At 44.6% G+C, this 17,050-nt stretch overlaps 1 protein-coding gene across 1 annotated transcript; it reads right to left on the bottom strand.

Moving 5' to 3' along the window:
- Positions 1-3,932: 3,932 nt before the first annotated feature.
- LOC120927931 (carbonyl reductase [NADPH] 1-like) lies at positions 3,933-15,872 on the bottom strand. Its single transcript, XM_040338948.1, has 3 exons — positions 15,539-15,872; positions 7,573-7,680; positions 3,933-4,586 (listed from the first exon to the last, which is right to left on the bottom strand). The coding sequence occupies exons 1-3, from the start codon at positions 15,822-15,824 to the stop codon at positions 4,150-4,152; spliced, it is 831 nt and encodes a 276-aa protein (XP_040194882.1). The 5' UTR covers positions 15,825-15,872; the 3' UTR covers positions 3,933-4,149.
- Between the last annotated feature and the right edge of the window lie 1,178 nt (positions 15,873-17,050).

The following is a 17,050-nucleotide window of genomic DNA, read 5'->3' as shown; positions in this document are numbered from 1 at the left end:
AGACTAGGGCTAGGTCCAGCAGCAGAGGCTTGTGCAGGGGCTCTTTGTCCTCTGACTGCAGCCTGTGCCATTGTTATCAAATCCTCCTCAGTTCATTTACTAAGCTTTGGTATAGAGCAGGGGTCTCAAACTGGCGACCCTCCAGCTGTTGCGAGACTACAAGTCCCATCATGCCTCCGCCTGTAGGAGTCATGCTTGTAACTGTTTGCCTTGCAATGCTTCATGGGACTTGTAGTTTCGTAACAGTTGGAGGGCCGCCAGTTTGAGACCTTTGGTATAAAGGGATACAATTGCATATAAATCAGGCAGGGAAGGTGGAGCAGTGGGCAAATAACCTTTATGCTGCTTATCAGCTGCTGGTTTATTATAAGGTGCCCATTTCAACCAATTTTCCCCACACTCTCTCATATATGACATATCCCAAGGGAAGATTGAAGGAACCAGGCAGAGGGAGACCGACTACTAGGTGGTTGAATACAATGGCCCAGATTCAGAAAGATCAGCGGATATTTCTGCTGGCGTAACGTATCTCAGATACGTTCCGCCGCCATAACTTTGGCTGCTAGTTCCGTATGCAGAAAGAACTTGCGCCCTTAGTTACGGCGGCGTAACGTATGTGTGGCGGCGTAAGCCCGCCTAATTCAAATGGGGATGTTGGGGGCGTGTTTTATTTCAATTTGACTTGACCCCACGTATTGACGTTGACCCCGCGTATTGACATTTTTTGTGATTTTTGGGATTTTAGTTCCGTATGCAGTATAGGTATAGTTCCGTATGCAGAAAGAACTTGCGCCCTTAGTTACGGCGGCGTAACGTATGTGTGGCGGCGTAAGCCCGCCTAATTCAAATGGGGATGTTGGGGGCGTGTTATATTTAAATTTGACTTGACCCCGCGTATTGACTTGACCCCTTGTATTGACGTTTTTTGTAATTTTTGGGATTTTTTCACGAATGGTGCATACGCCATGCACCATTCGTGAAAAAATCCCAGTGCGCATGCTCGAAAATCCGACGTAAAACGTCATTGCTTTCGACGTGAACGTAAATTACATCCATCCCTATTCGCGAACGACTTACGCAAACGACGTAAAATTTTCAAAACTCAACGCGGGAACGACGGCCATACTTAACATCAGCTACGCCTCATATAGCAGGGGTAACTATACGCCGAAAAAAGCCTAACGTAAACAACGTAAAAAAATGCGCCGACCGGACGTACGCTTCTGAATGGGCATAACTACCTAATTTGCATATTCCTCGCGTAAATATACGGAAGCGCCACCTAGCGGCCAGCGTAAATATGCAGCCTAAGATAAGACGGTGTAAGATACTTACACCAGTCGGATCATAGGGAGATCTATGCGTAACTGATTCTATGAATCAGGCGCATAGATACGACGGCCCGCACTCAGAGATACGCCGTCGTATCTCCTATCTGAATCCGGGCCATTGACTACAGCTGTGGGGATGACTATTGTCACATAGATGGGAAGTGTAGAACTTTACATGTGTCACCAAAGCAAGAGGTGAAAGTAAATGTTCCAATATGGACACCTGTTCTGATGATAACTGTCTAATGCCGCGTACACACGATCGGAATTTCTGTCAACAAATGTTCGATGTGAGCTTATGGTCGGATATTCCGACCGTGTGTAGGATCCATCGGACATTTGCTGTTGGAATTTCCAACAACAAATGTGGTTCTCAATTTTTCCAACAACAGAAGTTCTTGGCGGAAATTCCGATCATCTTTATGTTATTCCGACGCACAAAAATCCTACGCATGCTCGGAATCATTGAACTTCATTTTTCTCGGCTCGTCGTAGTGTTGTATGTCACTGCGTTCTTGACGTTCGGAATTTCGGACAACATTTGTATGACCGTGTGTATGCAAAACAAGTTTGAGCCAACATTCCGTCTGAAAAAAATCCACGGTTTTGTTGTCGGAATAACCGATCATGTGTATGCAGCACAAGAGGAGAATTGCCTTTACTGTGAAGAGATTTTCTCTTGCATATTAAAGCTCCTGGGCTTCGGATAAGCTGTGTAAGACACTAAAGCTCTGTTCACACTGATGCGGCAATCGCTCTGACTTTGAAGCATTTGTTGCATCAGAAGTCGGACCCCATGCTGTGTAATGGTACCATTCTAGTCTAGACCTCTGGTCAAGTCACACCGGCTTAGAAAAAGGTTCCTGCCCTACTTTTTGTCCGACTTTGGTATGACTTGCATTGAGGTAGGAAAAGGTAACCTTAATGGATGAAGAAAAAAAGCTAATGATCCATTCTTAAAATATGTGTATTTTGTTTTACATATACATCCAAAAGGGAAAACCAGACTGAAAGCATATCTTCTGCTAATTTGTGCAGTATTCATTAAAATGCATTATATACACACAATACATATATATTATATACATATGTAGCACTCTCCTAGATAGGTGCTAGGAATTAGATACTGTAAGTTAGAATTAGTTGTGTTTCGATAGGTAAATTTAGTTGCTACACTGTAGTCAGTGTGGCTGTATTGGTTTGGTGGCTAAAAGCATATTCTGCCTCTCTGTATTCAGTGAAGCTGCAATCTGCTAGTCAGGTCTGCTAAGTGTGTTCAGATGCTGCTAGTCTGGTCTATAGCTTCCCCTGTATACTGGGAACCTGAGAAGTTTCTGGATGATAGATGTGGAGCTATGCAGATGGCAGCATGGACATTGATACAGCCCTGGTGTATCCCAGAGAGGCCAGCTCTGATGGTATGCTGGGAGACTGTATATATTCTGTGAGCACACTAAGCCCGGGGTCTTTTCCCCAGTGTTGATTAGTCCAGCCTGAGGGGCACGCTGCCCTCCCAGGCGGAAGCTGCTGTTGATGATACCTGAGGTGAGAGACCTGAGGGGGGACCCAGGAGCTAAAGATAGCTGACTGAGGGGGGCTGTCTGCTGAAGATCTGGTCTGGTATCACAGGAAGGTTTCGCATGGAAGTTGGATGAGCCTTGTGAATATAGACGCTTGAGAGATCTTTGTGCCTTTACTATCCCTCTGGTACTATATAGTTACCCGTGAGTCTATTTAAAAGGGACACTGGCGGGTGGTGTTCTGAAGAGCTTAGTCCACCTAATCTTTTACTTAAAGGGACTTTTCTCTTGTGGCTCTAACTACTACTACTAATCTGGAGTCTACGGTTTGTTAAAAACCCAGACTTCTATATAGCTTATCCTGATGAATAACTAATGCCCCGTACACACGATCAGAGTTTCCATCGGAATAAACTTGACAGAATTTTCCACACACCACACCAAATTCCGACCGTCAAAAACGTGGTGACGTACAACACTACGACGAGCCTAGAAAAATGAAGTTCAATGCTTCCGAGCATGCATGTTTTTTTCTCCGTCGGAATTCCATACAGACAAATGGAATTTCCGTTGGAAAAAAATCTATCTCCGTCGGAATTTCCACCGGAAAAAGTCAAAGGGGGCATACACACGGTCGGAATATCCGATGAAAAAAACCCTGTTGGACTTTTTTTCATCGGAAATTCTGATCGTGTGTACAAGGCATAAGTCCTAATTTTTACATAGTTCTTGTTTTTGGCGTATCCCACCACTACCCTCAACTCTATCCAAGTTCTTCAAAAACAAACAAACAACATCCCCTAGTGTGAATGAGCCCGTGTGCCTAGCTGCAGGGCAAAGCCTGTGGGGAAGACCTAGACAAGTGATGGCAAACCTTGGCACCCCAGATGTTTTGGAACTACATTTCCCATGATGCTCAACTACACTGCAGAGTGCCTGGGCATCATGGGAAATGTAGTTCAAAAACATCTGGGGTGCCAAGGTTCGCCATCACTGACATAGACAGTAATTCTGCAGCTCCTACCGTAGCTCTACAAAAAACATTTGAAGCCTTTTTTATGTCATAAAATAGAACACAACCTATGATTACTAGATCAATGTTTATTGCAGGTAAAAAAACAGGATTAATACATTTTCACCAGATTACTGTTACACAATCTCCCAAAGTAGAGGTGATAATATCCATGTCATCTTCTAACCTCCTCTAAACAATGGTGACTGTAACCCAACAACTAGTTAATCATTAATAAGTCCCATCACACGGCTACATAGAATTACTCTAGAATAGTCCATCATTGTCACCATGGTACAATTTTCTTCTCGCTGACCAGCTCCCCATATGGTGAAGATGAATCAGGTGGTAGAAGAGCAAGATAAGTCGGGGTCTCAGCTCCTTCCTCTGGAGACTTGGGGGCATTGGGACCAGCCATATCAGTCCTCACCCAACCTGGACAGCAGGCATTCAGGGCGATGCCCTCTCCTTTCCGGGTCTCCTTTAGCTGTCGAGCTTGGATCCTAGATAACACAGTCACTCCTATTTTGGATGTTCCATAAGCACTGTCTGACCATCCTTGATCTTTGTGGATTCCCTTCTTGGCATCTTCCACAAACTTCTCCATTAGTTTCACTAACTCTTCCTCGGTGATGGTGTCACTGCGGAATTTTCCCTGCAGTTCAGGGCTGCACTTTGCAAGAGACATAGAGCTCATCATGCTGGAAACATTGACAACTCGCCCTAAAAGAGAACAAAAGTCTTTGATTGGTAATGAAAACTCAGAGCTACGTTCTTAGATAACACAAACAGTTTTAAAGCTAAACTCAAGCCGGACCAAAAAGCTGTGGACCCTACTGCAAGGGTTAAATGCTGTGTGTACAAGGCATAATACTTACCTTATTCCTGGCTCAATCAGGCTTTCTCCATCCATGCATCCAGAACTGCTGCATCTCTAAAGTCATCTCAGCATGGTCGCCAGGGCCGGACTTACCATTGGGCTTGACTGGGCTCAAGCCCATGGGCCCCGCCCAATAGGGTGCCCCAGGCCCAATCGCAGCAATCCCCCGTTCGCGGCAACCCCCTCCCGCAATTTCACGGCAATACCCCGTTTGCGGCAATCCCCTCCCGCAATTTCGCGGCAATACCCCGATCGCGGCAATCCCCTCCCGCAATTTTGCGGCAATCGCGGTAACCCCCTCCCGCAATTTCGCGGCAACCCCCGCGCTCAACAACTTCGGCAGATGGATTTAATCCTTGGTGCCATTGCTTCAGTTTGCCCCAGTGCGCATGTGCCGATGACATCGGTACATACAGGGGATATCTCCTAAATCATACAGGTTTAGGAGATATCCTGGGTAGCTACAGTCTAATCTAAGCTTACCTGTAGCATAAAGTGGTTGTAAACGATTTACAACCACTTCAAGGTTCTCAATTATTCAAGTCATCGTTTCACCAGCTTCATCTCAAATTATCACCTGGACCATCCTCTTCGCACCACGCAAGACCTCCTCCTCTTTAGTTCCCTTGTCACCACCTCCCATATTTGTCTCCAGGACTTCTCCAGAACCTCTGATGCCCCGTACACACCATCACTTTATGTGATGAAAAAAAATGACGTTTTTAAAAACGTCACTTTAATTGACTGTGTGTGGGGGAAAACGTCGTTTTATGTCTTGTAAAAAACGACCCAAAAAAATTGAAGCATGCTTCAATTTTATGTGTCGTTTTTCAAAAGTGCACTTTTTACTTCACAGAAATTGACCGTGTGTAGCAAAAAACGTCGTTTTCTAAGACGTTTTTTCATCCACGCATGCCCAGAAGCTACTTATGAAGCGAGCTTCAATGGTAAAACGTGGTGGAACGTAACCTCACTTTGCTAGAACATTGTGAGAAAACGATGGTGTGTAGGCAACTTCGTCTTTGAAAATTGAAGTTTCAAAAACGTAATTTTTTACTTCACAGAAAGTGTCGTTTTTTTTTCATCACATAAAGTGATGGTGTGTACGCGGCATTACACCTTCACAACTCCCTACATTACTCTCTACCTACATAAACTATTCAGTTTTAAAATAAACACTTTTACATCATGTCTGTTAAAGTTGTCATTCAACTCATGGTTTCACCAGCCTTCTCTCAAAATATCACCCAGACCATCCTCTTTGTACCACGCAAAACCTCTTCCTCTCTAGTTCTCTTGTCACCTCCTCCCATGTGTTTCTCCAGGACTTCCCAGAACTTCTCCCACCCTCTGGAACTTCCTACACCAGTCTATCTGGCTATCTCCTACTGCAGTGGTTCTTAACCTTGTCCTCAAGTACCCCCAACAGGACATGTTTGCAGGTTTTCCTTTTATCTTGCACAGGAGCTTTAAATCAGAGGCAATGGCTTGCTATTTTGGATAGCTATTTTATCTAAGAAAAATTCCCAAAACATGGCCTGTTGGGGGTACTTGAGGACAGGGCTGAGAACCACTGTCCTGCTGTTTCCGGTTTCAGGCAATCCTTGAAAATAAATTTCTTTAGGGAAGCCAAACCCCGCCTCTACCTCAATTTCTCCATCAACTCATCCCCTACAATTACTACCTTTTCTAGCACTTGCTTCTTCATTTAGATTGTAAGCTCTCATAAGCAGGATTATTTTAACCCCCTAATATTGAATTGTATTGTAATTGTATTATGTAGGATTTATGCAGAACTCTTGGCAGTTCTGCATAAATCCTACATAATAATCTTAATAATAATGGTATGGCTATTGAACTTGTTATATAAAGTTTTATAAAGTTATATAAAGTTTTGTTACTCATCCTAGTAGCCTTCTCAGCTCTGATAATTGTCATAAACCTACCCCACCATGTATAATTACATGGGAAATGCAAACGCCTAAATCAAATCACTATACAAATTTGTCACGGCATATATTGCATAAGATTGGGAGGTGTGGAAGCAACAACATTACCGTATTTGCCGGCGTATAAGACGACCCCCTAATTTTCCAGCTAAAATGTTGGTTTTGGGATATACTCACTGTATAAGACGACCCCTCACTGTGCCATCTGTAACATGCCTCACTGTGCCATCTGTAACATGCCTCACTGTGCCATCTGTAACATGCCTCACTGTGCCATCTGTAACATGCCTCACTGTGCCATCTGTAACATGCCTCACTGTGCCATCTGTAACATGCCTTGACGATCTCCCTACCTTCTCCTGTTTGCAGAGATGTCAGACAGCGGGCATCCATTATTCAAAAGCCGCGCCTCCTCCTCAGGCTGTTCCGTGATTGGCGGAACAGTAATTTTCCCAGCAGAGCCTCTGTTCAGTGTTCCGCCTATCATGGATGTCCTCTCGTCCGAGGCCGAGGATGAGAAGGCATCCGTGATAGGCTGAACACTAAACAGAGGCTCTGCTGGGAAAATTAGTGTTCCGCCTATCACGGAACAGTCGGAGGAGGCACGCTTTTTTAATAATGGATGGCCGACGCCAGGCTGACGCAGGTACCCAGCGTATAAGACGACCCCCGACTTTTGGGGCATGATTTTACATGCAAAAAGTCGTCTTATACGCCGGAAAATACGGTATATGTGGGCTACCTTGCACATAACCTGGAGTCTGCATACTGCTTTGCTAGATAACATTTCTGGTCACATTGATTACACAAAATTCGGACGCAGACTTTTCTGACCTCTACGACCTGAAGAGACAGCATAGAAGATAAACCCCCAACTTACCATTCGGTTTAATAAGTGGCAACAGCTCGTGGCAAATATCTCTTGTGGCAAAGAAGTTGGTTTTCAGGGTCACTTCAGCTTGTGTGGCAAAAGGGGTTGTGTCTGCAGCTGGAAATTCGAGAATGAGACGTGTTTTAGAAAATAAAGCTAGCAGTACTAAGCACTTATAGAAAATGTTCACCATTATAACATCTGTGTCACACTTTTGGGTTCAGTACTATTTTCTCCTTTATTGTTAGCTACCTATATTTCCATTCCACATCTATATACTTTGCTATGTCTTCGCACACCAGGGCTGGGACAAAGGGTTGGCGGGGAAGGGGGGGGGGCGGCTGCCCTGGGCGCAATGGTTTATTGCAGGGGTGCAGTTCGGCATCTTTGCCCTGGGTGCTGAATGACCTTGTCCTGGCATTTATCCAACTTTTGCTAGTAGAGTGATCTATATGTATTGTTAGTGGCATCTGACAAAACTGGTTCTGCAGTATGCTTGTTTGACTTTGGCGGAGACAATAGACTGTGAGATATCTTAAAGAAAATGACTGACACTAATGGTTCCATGTACTCTCTAAGGCTGGATTCACACCTATGCATTTTTGTGCTTTTTGCATTTTTCAGATTTGCATTACAGAATGTGTTCCATATGAAACCATGATAACCACTTCAGCTCTGCACCATTTGGCTGGCCAAAGACCAGAGCACTTTTTGCGATTCGGCACTGCGTCGATTTAACTGACAATTGCGCGGTCGTGCGACGTGACTCCCAAACAAAATTGGCGTCCTTTTTTTCCCTCAAATAGAGCTTTTTTTTGGTGATATTTGATCACCTCTGTGTTTTTTTTTTTTTGCGCTATAAACAAAAATAGGAGCGACAATTTTGAAAAAAAAAAAATATATATATTTTGTACTTTTTGCTATAATAAATATCCCCCAATTTAAAAAAAAAAAAAAAAAAAGATACATTTTTCTCAGCTTAGGCGGATATGTATTCTTCTACATATTTTTGGTAAACAAAATCGCAATAAGCGTATATTGATTGGTTTGCGCAAAAGTAATAGCGTCTACAAAATAGGGGATAGATTTATGGCATTTTTATTATATTTTTTTTTACTAGTAATGGCGGCGATCTGCGATTTTTATCGGGACTATGACTTTATGGTGGACACATCGGACACATTTTTGGGACCATTGTCATTTTTACAGCGATCAGTGCTATAAAAATGCACTGATTACTGTGAAAATGACACTGGCAGTGAAGGGGTTAACCACTAGGTGGCACTGAAGGGGTTAAGTGTGTCCTAGGGAGTGATTCTAACGGGGGAGGAGCTACCAGTGACATGTCATTGATCACTGTTCCCGGTCACAGGGAACATTCGATCAATGACATGTCACTAGGCAGAACAGGGGAATGCCTTGTTTACAAAGGCATCCCCCTGTTCTGCTTTTGCTGTCCGCAATCGCGGGCCGCCCGGGAACATTGAGTTTTCGGGACCCGTGAGCACACTCACGAGGCACGCGCGTGCACCCACTGGGCAGCAAGGTTAAAGGGACATGCAGGTACGACCATTTGCCTGCCCGTGCCATTGTGTCGACGTATATTGCCGTGCGCTGGTCGCCAAGCGGGTAAATGGACTGTAGTGCAAATCTGCAAAATGCAAAAAGCATTAAAACTGCAAAGGTGTGAATCCAGCCTAAAGTTACTGTGTTACATGCTGGTACCTTATACATACAAAAATAAAGATAACTTCTAATGTGCATTCCTCCTGTTATATGTTCCTCAACAAAAAACGGGTGTAACATGTTCCAAAGGTAAATTTATCCTTTAAAGGGGTTGTAAAGGTTTGTTTTTTAGTTTCTAAATAGGTTCCTTTAAGTTAGTGCATTGTTGATTCACTTACCTTTTCCTTCGATTTCCCTTCTAAATTTTTTTTTTCTTTGTCTGAATTTCTCACTTCCTGTTTCTCCTCAGTAAGCTTTCCACTATCATCCGAGCCTTTCTGGCTGGGGGTTAGTCAGACAGAACAGCTTACTGAGGAGGAACAGGAAGTGCGATCAGCCTATCAGCGGCCGCGGCGGGACATTGCTGCGGCCGCTGATAGGCTGAGCGCACGGTGAGTCACCGACCCGCAGGAAGAGGAAGCTGACAGGAACCGGAGCACGGGCGGCGATAATGGAACAACGGGGGATCGTAGGCAGGTAAGTGAAAGTTTATTTTGTATAGTTTTACAGCCCAGGCACAGCGGGGGTTAAAAGTTTTAGCTTAGAGAACTCCTTTAATGCATCCTATGCATTAAGGTGAAAAAACATCCGACAGTACAGGACCCCCCTGAACCCCCGTTTTACTTACCTGACCCCTCGAAAGTCCCGCGCGCGTCCACGTGATCCTCTTCGGTTCCCAGCCTGGCCGTTGATTGGCTAGGCTGGACGGATTGATAGCAGCGCAGCCATTGGCTGGCGCTGCTGTCAATCACAGCGGATGACGCGGCGCGCCGGGGCCGAGTGATACAGTCGGCGGCTATGCTCGCTTTATACCATGCTCGCTCGCATGAAGGTGGAAAGCTTTTGCGAGGAGGAGCCGAGACAACCGCCGAGGGAGCCCAGAAGACAGGGTTAGGGGACACTCTGTTCAAAACGAGCTGCACAGTGGAGGTAAATATAACATGTTTGTTATTTAAAAAAAATAAAATAAATGTTTGCCTTTAGTGTTCCTTTAAAGCAGTGGTTCTCGTAAACCCTTGATAACATTTCACAAATTGTGGGGACCCCTAACAGTAAAATAATTTTCATAGTGTGGTGTCTCGCAGCAGTGACACCTATGCTGAAATCAGGAGATAGGGTCTCCTTCAGCCCCTCCCACTTCACTTTCCTCACCAGTCAGCTGACTTATAGTTTCTGCCTCCCAGCCTTGCCGTGAACTGAATGGCTGCAAAGAGGCTAAGTGGGCGGCCGCGAACTCTAGGAACAGCCCAGCAGGGCGGCCGAGAAAAGGCTGGGAGAGCGGTGTGGGCTTCAGAAACAGGCCAGGATTTGGTGACCCCTGGCAAATCGTCATTCGACCCCCAGGTTGAGAACCACTGCTTTAAAGGAACTTATTTAGAAAATAAAAAAACAAACCTTTACAACCCCTTTAATGCAATTCAACACAACACAGAAAATATACAAATGTACAGTATATAAGTAAAATAGTACAATCACCAAAGGTCCACTAAGGGGAGAAGTGGGGGTAGTACACCAAGATTGTTACATTATAAGAAGATCTGAAGTAAGATTGGTGTTTGAGGAAATCACGATTGCACAGATCTAGAAGGAGTGGCAATTCAACTGTGACCTGCTTGGCATGGACTACCTTGTATTTACTACTGCACTTTGCACATTGACTGTGGAATGTAACTTTATACAGTATTGTTGATAATCAGCAAATTTGACACATTCGTGTCTTTTTCGAAGGTATTAAACGTGATTGAATGCACTATTATCTATTGGATATAGTTTAGTTCTCCACTCAATGTAATACATTTTTTTTTTTTTTATTCAGTAATTGTTATTGGTATCATATCCATACAAAAGTACATTATAGGGTATATATCTATATATCTGTAAAGATTTACAGTATCCTGAATTGGTGTTTCATAGGGTTGTTAATAATTACAAAATCCTTAGACATAATTACAGTTTATGTTACCCAGATTACTAAAGGGAGGGGAGAGCTGTAAAAGGTATGATGAAGTTATGTAAGTTTAAAAGAAAGTAGGGTTGTCCCGATACCACTTTTTTAAGACAGAGTACAAGTACCCCCCCCCCCCCCCAAGTACTCGCCGATAACGATACTTTTATTTAATCGATACTTTTATTTAATCTAATGTGAATGAATGAATGACTTGTATAGCGCTACTCATGCGAACTGAATCGCCTCTGGGCGCTTTTTCCAGCCAGTGTCTGCTTGGCTGTTGCGGTCATTTTACCCCGTAGGATCGTGACACGCTTGGGACACACAGTCATACACACACAGATATACATATATATACACTGGGCCGATTTGGCAGTGGCACATGTGTCAGTATTTTTTTTTTACAATGCTTTCTTTTAAGGGGGTGGGGAATGGACTGTGTCAGTGTGTTGTTTTTTTTTTTTTTTATTATTATATTTACAATTATTTATTGCAATTATTATTTTTATCAGCCCTGTTGGGGGGCTATGGTGAGATATCAGGGGTCTTAACAGACCTCTGACATCTCCCCTTTAAGACAGGGAAAGGGACTAGGGGCACATATTCCCCAGTCCCTTTCTCAGCAGCCACCACTGCACTGAAAATGAATGGAAAGAGGACAGCCGCTCCTCTTCATTCATTAACTGAGCCATCGTAATCACAGGAGGTTACAATGTTTCAGTTATGTGAGTGGACAGAGTCAGTAATCACTGACTCTGTCCATTCAGAGAACTAAGGAGCCGGGTTTACCGACTCCTACCTCTGCTCTCCATCCTGACAGATCGAGGGGGACGGCAGCACGGAGGGGGAGAAGAGAGGGGGACAGATGCACAGGAGGGGGAGAAGAGATGGGGACAGATGCACAGGAGGGGGAGAAGAGATGGGGACAGATGCACAGGAGGGGGACAGATGCACAGGAGGGGGAGAAGAGAGGGGGACAGATGCACAGGAGGGGGAGAAGAGAGGGGGACAGATGCACAGGAGGGGGAGAAGAGAGGGGGACAGTTAGATGCACAGGAGGGGGACACGGAGAAGAGAGGGGGACACGGAGCAGCATGGAGGAGAACAGAGGGGGACAGCAGCATGGAGAAGGACACAGGAGAATGGAGGGTCAGTCAGCGGTGATCGTGTGTGAGAAGAGAAGCACCGATCACCGCTGAAAGCCTTGGGGGGGGAGGGGAGGGGGAAGAGAGAGAAAGGATCGGCTGTCAGACTTTGAAATCATTACAGGGTGATCGGTGCTTGGAACTCTCCCACTGCACAGATCACCGTTGACTGTCCAGGTATCCGGTGAAGCATCGGAGCATTTTCCCAAGTACAAGTACTCTGGCAAATGCTCAGTATTGGTACCGATACTAGTATCGGTATCGGGACAACCCTAAAAGAAAGTAATAAATAAACTACATGTACGTATTGTCATAGAAACTTGACATAGTAGTTAAGAATATACAGTATATGGAAAGAAATAAAAGCAACAAACTGGGTGTCTATAGTGTAGAAGGTGACATTTTCAAAAGCCCATTTATAAACCATCTTTTCATCAAATTGATACATGAACATTGGAATGGTGGAATGGTGGAGCCAACCTTCTCACGTGGAGTGGAACATATTACATTTATGTTGTCTACAAGTGCATTGTAAGTTGACCCCGTGGACAATACCACGTGTCAGGTGCCAGGTGACCTCCACTGACAAGATATTGATGATCTAGCAGCAGTTTGTCACCATAGTCTAGTAGGTATGGGGGTGCAGCTTGATTCGTATATTTAATTGTGTTAATTGGGAAGTAGGGGAATTTAGAATATCTGTAATTTCAGTGTAAATATGACATTGTAAAAGCTCTTAATGCTTCTACAGGCTCATAAAATACAGAATAGGACCTGTTGGGCCACAGTTTCTCCAACACTGTGAGGAATGCAACAAAGAAAACAACCGGATTACCAAATGAGGGGACGTCTGAGTGCACAAGCATTGAGTGTCTTTCATACACCCAAACTGTAGAAAGAGAAAAAGTAGGCAGCCAGCAGATCGAAGCATCCACATGTGAAAATTATTTTATTTGCTACAGGGTGATTGCAAAGAGAAAATCTTATGCATTTCAGCCCAAAGCCTTAGTCATAGCCAAGAACAGTGACCAAGGCTTTGGGACGAAACATGTAAGCTTTTATTTTTGTAATCGCTCTGTAGCAAATAAAATAATTTTTGCATGTGGATGCCTCGAGCTGCCGGCTGTCTACTTTTGCTATTGTGAAGAACGGCCTGGGAAAATTTGGAGAAGCTGTAAGGAGTCAGATACCATCTTCATAGAATTTTATGTGAGACCTCCCAGTGGTCTGTGTATCTAGACATTGATAACTTCACCTTAATGCCTGTCAGTCACTGCCTTTCCATAAAATCTTATTTTATTTCCTCCTCCCATTTACGCATAGAGGGCAATTTGATTTGTTTTTAAAAGTGTGGTTTACACATTGAAGTGATGGCCAGCCTAATTAGGTAGGGAGGTGGGGTACAGCATGAACATTTTTTTTTATTTATTTAGCAATTCATTGAATGAAAAATAATGCATAAAAGAGAACCTCAACATTTCAGGACAAAGTGGATGAGAGGCAAATCCTTTTGACCTACTGTATGTCTAGCTGAATGCTCCATCTGAACTGGCTCTCATATGACTTGATTCTTTGTACACTAACCAGGACAACTAAAGCATCTGTCCCCTGCCAAGCACCCCAACACCCAGGGCTGGTGCAAGGATTTTTGACACCCTAGACCAGGAGTCTCCAAACTGCGGCCCTGGGACCGGATGTGGCCCTTTGCTTGCCTTAATGCGGCACTTGGGGCACTATTCCATCCAACTCCAATGGGGCATAATTCTTGTTGCTGACACCAATGGGGCAATATTGCTCCAACTGACACCATCAATTCTTTCCATTGACACCAACGATGGGGCACTAGTCCTCCCACTGTCACCAAAGATATGGTATTATTTACTCCCACTGGACACCTGGACATTTTCTACTCCCAATGGCCCTAGCCTGGCCCCCCCTAGAGTCTGAAGGACCGTAAACTGGCCCTTTGTTAAGAAAGTTTGGAGACCCCTGGCCTAGACGAAACCTAATTTTTCTATCCCCTTTGCTCCACCCCTGAACTCATCTCCTTTTCCCTGCCCATGTAAATCCCACCTTTTTAATGAAGCGTCCCTCAAATGCAGCCTCGCCAGCGCCCATTCAACGCAGCCTCGCCAGCGCCCATTCAACGCAGCCTCACAAGCGCCCATTCAACGCAGCCTCACAAGCGCCCATTCAACGCAGCCTCACAAGCGCCCATTCAACGCAGCCTCACAAGCGCCCATTCAACGCAGCCTCACCAGCGCCCATTCAACGCAGCCTCACCAGCGCCCATTCAACGCAGCCACACCAGCGCCCATCCAACGCAGCCACACCAGGGCCCATCCAACGCAGCCACACCAGCGCCCATCAATGAATGTTTACTTGCTTCCATTGATTCGGGAGTCAGGACACAGACACAGTCCTCCGCCGCCGCTGTGCCTCTGCCACCACCTGAGACTTAGTTGCTTGCTGCAGAGAGAAGAGAGTAGAATCGCCAGTGGCTGGGTGCCCTAGTTTGCCTTGTGGTAGCACTGACCCTGCCAACACCACCTCCACAGACTTATGGACCTCTCATTCTAATGCCCTGGAGCTTGACTCAGGAGCCTGCTGAGTAGCTAAGGGAGCTCAGACCTTCCACACTGGTTGACACATACAACTTTACACATGGTTAACATCCTACAGTATGGTGTTGTCACCCTAGATCAGGATTTTTTTCTTTTCGATCATCATGTAAAAATAGAGGAAAAAAGCTCCCCCCCCCCCCAAAAAAAAGAAGCAACCACCACATCTAAGGACTTTAGATTAAGAATTTAGATTTAATGTTTGTTCTTGAAATTAGATATCAACACCTAAAGTACAAGTGTTCCTTTTGCGCTGAAAGTCCTGCAATCGGTCAACCGCTGGGAGCACAGTGTTAAATTTAGAGATACGCCAATTAAGTGAGGTATTGGGCAAATCTAATAATTTAGGCAGAAAATGTTTGATTCTCCTTAGAATGTGCAATGCGGTGTCTGATATGCAGAGAATTGTGAAATTAATGAACCCAGACAATCACAATTTTTTAACTCAATGACCATTTGCAGCTTAAATAAATATTATCTAGAAGAATCGGAAACTCACAACACACCTATTCCATTCTCCAAATTGAAGAACTCACCTTTAAATGCAATTCCGGCGTTATTGATCAGCACATCCAGCCCCCCATACTTTTCTTTTACGAAGTCTCGCAGGCATTGGATGCTTTTCAGATCATTGATGTCCAGCTGATGGAATAGCGGAGACAATCCTTCCTTCTTTAAAGCCTGAACAGCTTCTTCTCCCAGCTGAGGGTTCCTGGCTGTCAGATAGACATCTCCCTGGAACTGCTTACACAGAGCGCTGACTATAGCCAGGCCTATCCCTTTATTGCCTCCTGTGACCACTGCTACCCGGACACTAGACATGCTGCCAGTCACTGTGAAGGACAAAACAAATTAATAGCACAGTGTCAACTGCAACTGGCATTTATAATGAAGGCTCCACCCCAGGCATGTAGATAAGGAGGATCATATTCTGTCACTGTAACCAAGCACTACATATACACTTCATGCTGCTTTATTATAACACAAGTTTACTGCCATCTAGTGCTGAAAAAGTAAACTGTCGCAAATCACAGATACATTTTTCTCTTAGATTTTATTATTATGTTAAAAAAGGTTGAATGGGTTTGGGACTTTGTATGAGGCATGTGGTATACACTACCACAGGCCTCCATCCCTGTAAATGTGTAAAAAGGGTGGAGAGTTGGGACTTTAAATGAGATGCGTTTTTAGCATCATGCAATTAAGTATATATATGGAATATAAAAAATGTTTCCCTAATGACCAGGCTCAAAATTACCAACCAAAAAAGCACTAAACCAAATTAATCTGTCTAACTGTGTGTAATTAAAAACAGAGGTTTAGTTGCACGTATTTGGTAGGCATGTATTGGTTCCACTCCTGTTTTTGGTCTTTCCAGTGCTCTTTTTTGCCTGGCCAACTATAGGTAGGGGCAGGTTTAGGTTGCCACCTGCCCCCTATCTATTGATTAGCACACCTGTGCTCCTCTTTAGGAGGCTTTAAAAGGGCCCTTTCACATGGGCGGACGAACGGTCCGTTTTTTACAAGTCCGTTTACGGACTTGTAATGCTTCCCTATGGGATTGCAGACGTTAGCGGATGATGCATCTGCTAACGTCCGTAAGGATCCGCTTTTTCAAACAGAAGAAAACCCTATTTTTCTTCTGTCTGGCGGAACGGATCGGATGAATATGGACACACGGTCCGTATTCATCCGATTCCCCATAGGGGAGAGCGGAGGAAAGACAGGGCGGTCTCTGCACAGTGTGCGGGGACCGCCCTGTCCGCCGACAGCTCAGCGGGGATTTACGGATGATGCCCGCTGAGCAGACGGACACACACGGGGGGAGATCAATACGGATCCGCTCTGTGTGAAAGAGCCCTAAATCATAGCTAGGACTGCAGTTACACAGAGTGCCTTGAAGTTGGCGCTGCAGCTTACCAGGTATTTGCAAATACGTGCAACTAAACCTCTGTTTTTAATTACACACAGTTAGACAGATTCATTTGGTTTAGTGCTTTTTTGGTTGGTAATTTTGAGCCTGGTCATTAGGGAAACATTTTTTATAT

This window comes from Rana temporaria, chromosome 2 (genome assembly GCF_905171775.1).
Source record: "Rana temporaria chromosome 2, aRanTem1.1, whole genome shotgun sequence".
Lineage (NCBI taxonomy): Eukaryota > Metazoa > Chordata > Amphibia > Anura > Ranidae > Rana > Rana temporaria.
The sequence above is the reverse complement of the archived record's forward strand: the minus strand, read 5'-3'. Positions and strand labels throughout refer to the sequence as shown.